Source organism: Microtus ochrogaster, chromosome 5 (genome assembly GCF_000317375.1).
Source record: "Microtus ochrogaster isolate Prairie Vole_2 chromosome 5, MicOch1.0, whole genome shotgun sequence".
Taxonomy (NCBI): domain Eukaryota; kingdom Metazoa; phylum Chordata; class Mammalia; order Rodentia; family Cricetidae; genus Microtus; species Microtus ochrogaster.
Genome location: NC_022012.1, coordinates 81,884,976 through 81,890,975, shown reverse-complemented (window position 1 = coordinate 81,890,975; position 6,000 = coordinate 81,884,976). Strand labels below are relative to the sequence as shown.

Genomic DNA, 6,000 nt, shown 5'->3' with positions numbered 1-6,000 from the left:
GCTGTAAGGCTGTAAGGAGAAAACAGACTCAGGGTCTGGACGTTCTTTAGAAGGAGACAGGCTGCAAGAGGCAAGAGATGAAGAGGGGCTGGAGAGATTACAGAGGCCAGGCCAGGGACAGAGACAGAGTAAAAGAAACAAGAAGAAAGCCAAGACAGGACCAGACAGAGGCAGGAGCCAGATAGAAAGAATGAAAAAGTGTCCTGAGGCATGGTAGTGTGTGTCTATAATGTGTCCTGCGGCATGGTGGCGTGTGTCTATAATGTGTCCTGCGGCATGGTGGCGTGTGTCTATAATGTGTCCTGAGGCATAGTGGCGTGCATCTATAATGTGTCCTGAGGCACTGTAATGTGTGTCTATAATGTGTCCTGAGGCATGGTAGTGTGTGTCTATGATCTCAGCACCTGGGAGGCTGAGGCAGGATCAAATTTGAAGGCAGCTAGGTTACATAATGAGACCCTGTCTAAAAACTCCAAAGACAACAGAATGAGAACAAGTAGGAGCTAAGGACAAAGATAACCAGGGGCAGAGAAAGAAGGGGGCTGGGCTGGCAGGGGGAGGGGCAGGGGAGGAAGAGAGGAAGATGATTGGGGTGGGGACAAAGCAAATGGGGAAGAGAAGAAGAAAGACAAGGCAGGAAGAGAAAGAAACCACCTGGAATCATCTAGAGGAAAAGAAAGACTCAGAAACAGAGACGGCCCACATGACAAAATGGAGACAGGTTCTGAGTGGCAGTGGGGACAGAAGGGGACAAGAGACCCCAGAACCTCCCAGTCTCCCAGACATCCCCACTCACCCAAATCCCAGGACCACTCAACCCCAGACCCTTCCAATCTTGACCCAATGTCAGTCATACCATTGCCAGCTTTCTCCAGGGAAGGCCAGGGACACTGGAGCTGCTGGGGCTAGGGCCAGGCAATGCTCTCCTGTGACCTGACCCTTTACTCTACTTCAAGGCCCATTTATCTCCCCCATCCTCCTGGGGTAGGAGCTAGGGCATGTTTCCTGGCATGAGGCAGCCCCCACCTATGACTCATCCTCTCTTGGGGAGCAGTAAGGACATCTCCTTAACCCCCACCCTATTTACATCTGGGGGGGGCAAACTAGGGGAATAAGAGCACAGAAAAGATCCAGGGCCAGGTATGAGGACTCTATGCCATGCAATATAATGCTGACTACCCCTCCCCGCAAGGAAATTTGTTTCCTGATACCCCCATCGCACCAAAAAAATCAACAACGAAGGCCTTTTAAAAGAGCAGCTTTAATGTTCCCCCCTCCCCGAATCAGCACCATGGCATCACAGCCTTGGGTCAAGGGGCAGGTTGGACACCAGTCATATCCATTCACTGCCCACAACCCCCCCCCATGAGTCATCTGCCAGGAAAGCAGGCGCCACAATGGGGATTTGTCCCTAAGGGGGAAAGCTAGACCCACAGGACCAAGTCACTGAAATCGTGGACACCACGCACGCTCACGTGCACACAGAACTCTAGCACCAAATGGAGATCAGCAGGACCCTGCTGAGCCCTGCCACCTCCAGGGACTGCTGACCATCAAACGCGTCGTCATTCAGGCCTCAGCCCTAGGCAGCACCTGTGTGGAACACACCAGAAAACATCCTGACCTTCTTTCCCAACATGAAACCTTCACAGAAACATGGCAAAGCATTCGTGAGGGATTGAGAGTGGGCTCTGACTAAGAGAGGGGACCCTTGACAAAAAGGAACATGGAGAGGAACCACGCAGCCTCCACAGCTGGGGAAATACAGCCACACTGGTACGTGTAGGCGCAGCATCACTGAGAGAATCTAAGCCCCTACCTGTTTTCTGGCTGTGGACCACTTGTGGTGGGCAGCGGCGCTCACATGCCTCACGGGTTCCAAAACGGTTGGCATTCCCTCCGCAGCCACCGTAGACAAAGGGATGACAGGCTGTGCCACCAGGCACAGCCCGATGGTACCAGCGCAGGGTGTAGGCAGTACAGGAGCCCTCATCCAGTGGTAGGGAGCAGGGGTCTAGGGTTATTGGTGGTTAGTCATTGGGGATAGTGGGGGGTCAGAGGAATCCAAAATCAGCAAAAGATCAGCAATGGGATGGGCTTCATCTGCCACTACCTGAACCTCTCTGGTCCCAGCCCTTGCTATCACCGTCGCCATCCCAGGGAACCTCGGGGTCCTGGTAGTCTTCCACAGAATACACCGAGTACTCAGAGAAGTCGTCGTCATCTTCAGGGGGTACCTGGCCTGCAGGCAGGGTGGGGTATGCTTTGAGGAGGTCCCTGCTGGCTCTGGGATAGACTAGATAGCATCTGTCTCTCCCATGTGCAGAAATGACTCTGTATATGTGCAATGTGCACTGATATAGGTATCTGTACCCAGTCTGTATATGTCCCATGGGCTATCAGCCTCACCTTCCTCCTCTACATGAGAGACTCGGAGCACAGGCACACGGTGGAGCTGGGGGCCAGCTGTATCCGCAGCATAGCTGGGGAGGGGTCCTGGAACAGGGCAGTGATGACGCTCTTGGTTATCATGGTCAGCCACCCTAACCACACCCCTGCTGAGAGGACCCAAATGATAGGCAGAGCATCAGTGCCTTAGATGAAGAAAGTTCTAGATACAGAAAGTTACTCACGTGATCCAGATGCAATAAACTGTCCCTGGCAGGCTGGAAGGGACAGAAAAAAGGTAGAATGAGTTCATGAAAAGTGAAGAACAAGAGACAAAAAGATGGGAAGATGGAGAAGGAGAAACAGACAAAAGACACACACACACACATGCGGGGTAAGATGTACAGAGATACAGAGGAGTCAGAAGGGAGAAGAGGCAAAAGATGAAGAAGGGAAGGGAGGAGAAAGACAGGAAGAAATGTAGAGATGATGAGCCGGCAGGAAAGAGAAGCTGGAAATAGACCAGGAAAGCGAGGGACCAAGGAAGTCGGGGCAGGAGGCACAGAGATGAAACCAGTCACAGTAGGAAAAAATGGGGTCCCAGAATCATCACTCCCCACCTGTGCCACATCTTCTGGGACAGCTCTGTCCCCCACTCTACCCCTCCAAATGCAGCTAGTCACCAGACCACATCTGTCCCCCTCCATCAAGGGAGTCCTGTTAGCATGTGGCCCTCTGTGAGTTCTGGGAACTTGCCAGCTCTAGGTGTCCTAGGATGGGGTTGGGGCAGGAGACTCACCACAATGCTGACTCATCTCCTGACGCACAAAGCCCCGAATGTCATCCTCCTGGGAACACAAGACCACAAGGCCCCCAAGAACCCATGAATCATGGGTCGCATAATGCAGGGATCAAAGACTAGTCATATCAAATCAAGAGCTCTGGGACCAAGGAGTCAGGGTGCCGGGTGACCCATCCCACCCCGGCCAAACTCACAGTCAGTGCAGCTTCTCCTTTCTCCCCACGAGGGCCAGCAGGTCCTGGTCGCCCCTGTGCACAACAAATGTGACCAGGTCATGACAGATCTCACAGGCACCAGAGATCATGCCAATCTCTGATTCCAAACCCAGGAATTGACACTCACCTGCTCCCCTCTCTCACCGGGGATACCAGGAGCACCAGGAGCCCCCACCACACTCTCTCCAGGGGGACCTCGCTCACCCTGTTAACACAAGGGCCAAGTGGGCAGGGTCAGTGACAGAGTAGAATACAGGCAACGGGAGGACCACGGCTCCAGAGACTGGAACATGGAGATCAGAGCACGGGTTGTAGGATCATGGCTTAGAGAGGTGGGGATGGCTGGGAGAGCTTGGAGTGTAGCTCAGCAATACAGCACCTGCTTAGCCTGTGTAAGGCCCTGGGCTATTCAAAATGAGAAAGCCAAGCTGGAAAGAGGGCTCGGCAGTTACAGCATTTGCTCTTCTTATAACGGACTCAGGCTTGGTTCCCAGCAGCCACGTGGTGGCTCACAACCTTCTGAACTCCAGTTCCAGGGGATCTAATGCCCTCTTCTGGCCTTGTCAGGCAGCAGGAAGACATATGGTACACAGACCTATGTTCAGGCACAACATTCATATACATAGAATAAAACAAATGTAAGAACACAAAGCCAGCATGGTGGCACATGTCTTTAATCTCAGCACCTGAGAGGCAAAGGCAGGAAGAATTCTGAATTTGAGACTAGCCTGGTCCACACAGAGAGTTTCAAGCCACCCAAGGCTACATAGTGAGATCCTGTCTAAAACAACAACCAAAGCAGGGCAGGTAGGGTCAAGGGTCAGGAGTCACAGATGAAGAAACGTACCTTCTGACCCTGAAGTCCTTCAGGGCCTTTGGGACCAACCCCGCCAGGTGGCCCTGGGGGACCACTAGAGCCATCATTCCCTTTGGGACCTGGGAAGCCCCCAACTCCTGGGGGCCCCTGTGGATAGAAAAACGTTGGTTACCAAATCCCCTTCAAGATGAAACAGCTTCCCTCAGATCATGGACCCCACATCAACTCACCCTCTCCCCTTTCTCGCCTTGGTCACCCTTGGGTCCTGAATGCCCATCAACTCACCCTCTCCCCTTTCTCGCCTTGGTCACCCTTGGGTCCTGACTGCCCATCAAAACCTCTGTCGCCCTGGAAACAGAAGAAGCAGAAAATACACTCAGCCCTGACATCCCTCCCTCCACTCCTGCACATCCTTGAGCTGTGCGGGTCCAATGCCCTCTACAGTGGATGATCCAGCCATCTGTTAATGTTTCAACTGTACTCCCATGACACCAACCCCACTCAATCCAATACAACACCTTCTACCCTTTACCCTAACTTTCTACTGTGACCCCAATCTCTCCTGAAATCTCAAGAACAGCCACACAAGTTCCCCCAAAGCCACAGTCCTCCTTGATCCTATCATGACTTTCTCTATCCTGCCTGACTCCACCCCCATCATGTTCATTATCAAGAGTTGCTGTACCTTGGGACCAATCAGACCCTCTTTGCCAGGAGCCCCGGCCTGACCTGGCATACCAGGCTCCCCCTAGAGGAAAGAGGAAAGAAAATGTAAGGTTGATTCTCCAGCCAACTGCCCCTTGTCATTTAGTCAACTACCCTGACACTCACTGCGTCTCCTTTCCGTCCTGCCAACCCAGGGCGGCCAGGAAAACCAGCTTCTCCCTGGAGGCATCAGGTAGAGGAGTAAGCCTTGGGTTACAGCCCCACAGCCCCCCCGCCCCGCATCAGCCCCCACAGCCCCCGCATCAGCCCCCACAGCCCCTGATCAGCCCCCACAGCCCTTGCTACAGCCCCTGTATCAGCCTCCACAGCCCCTGCATCAGCCTCAGCAGCCCCCTTATCTCTGGTAAATTTATACCTTATCTCCTTTTTCTCCATCGAGGCCACAGGCTCCCTTCATTCCTCTTTCGCCCTAAAGAGGTAGGAAAGCAGATGAGAAAGCAATGTCTCAGTCAGGTATGATGGCACACATCTGTGATCCCAGCACTTGGGAGGTAAAGGCAGGAGGTCAGGAACTCAAGTTCAGGCTTGGCTACATAGCAAGTTCAAAGCTAGCCTGGACTACATGAGAACTTGGGTTCACAATTTTTTTAAAAAGAGCCACTTCTACCTCATCTTGAATCCTTGACCTTAAAACCAACTCTCATTTGAGACATTCCAACCCGGGTCTAACACTCTATGTAACCTGAGCCCCCAAATCGGACCCTAGGTCCCTTATTCTCCAATACCAGGACATCTTGAATAGAAAAACAATAGATTCGTTCTCACCTTGAGGCCCCGGGGACCCGTGAAGCCAATATCTCCTTTGACTCCTTGGAAACCAGGGGCTCCATCCTTTCCTGGGGTTCCCTGGAGGAAAGTGAGGCATCCAAAGGGATCAACCTAGACTGCAGGCTGGGACTCCAGCCACTACCCCCTGCCTTGGGGACAGGCTGGGGTCACCATCCTAGCGCTCACTAAGAGGTGGAGATTCTAGAAAAAGGAAGGCCATAAAAACGTAGGTCCCTAAAAGGCCAAAGGCCACATGGGCAGGGCTATCATGGGAACGGGGGCCT

The 6,000-nt window shown here is 52.9% G+C and overlaps 1 protein-coding gene across 1 annotated transcript in view; it reads right to left on the bottom strand.

The window, feature by feature from the left end:
- Positions 1-1,385: 1,385 nt before the first annotated feature.
- Col7a1 (collagen type VII alpha 1 chain) overlaps positions 1,386-6,000 on the bottom strand; it is a 32,173-nt gene continuing 27,558 nt past the window's right edge. The window contains exons 105-118 of the mRNA XM_013346469.2: positions 5,714-5,794; positions 5,304-5,357; positions 5,054-5,107; positions 4,908-4,970; positions 4,508-4,570; positions 4,253-4,369; positions 3,533-3,610; positions 3,385-3,438; positions 3,188-3,236; positions 2,634-2,666; positions 2,410-2,496; positions 2,114-2,242; positions 1,820-2,014; positions 1,386-1,593 (exon numbers count right to left, since the gene is read on the bottom strand). Coding sequence (XP_013201923.1) covers positions 1,583-1,593; positions 1,820-2,014; positions 2,114-2,242; positions 2,410-2,496; positions 2,634-2,666; positions 3,188-3,236; positions 3,385-3,438; positions 3,533-3,610; positions 4,253-4,369; positions 4,508-4,570; positions 4,908-4,970; positions 5,054-5,107; positions 5,304-5,357; positions 5,714-5,794 — 1,068 coding nt within the window. The 3' untranslated portion in view covers positions 1,386-1,582. The remainder of the gene's footprint in view (positions 1,594-1,819; positions 2,015-2,113; positions 2,243-2,409; positions 2,497-2,633; positions 2,667-3,187; positions 3,237-3,384; positions 3,439-3,532; positions 3,611-4,252; positions 4,370-4,507; positions 4,571-4,907; positions 4,971-5,053; positions 5,108-5,303; positions 5,358-5,713; positions 5,795-6,000) is intronic.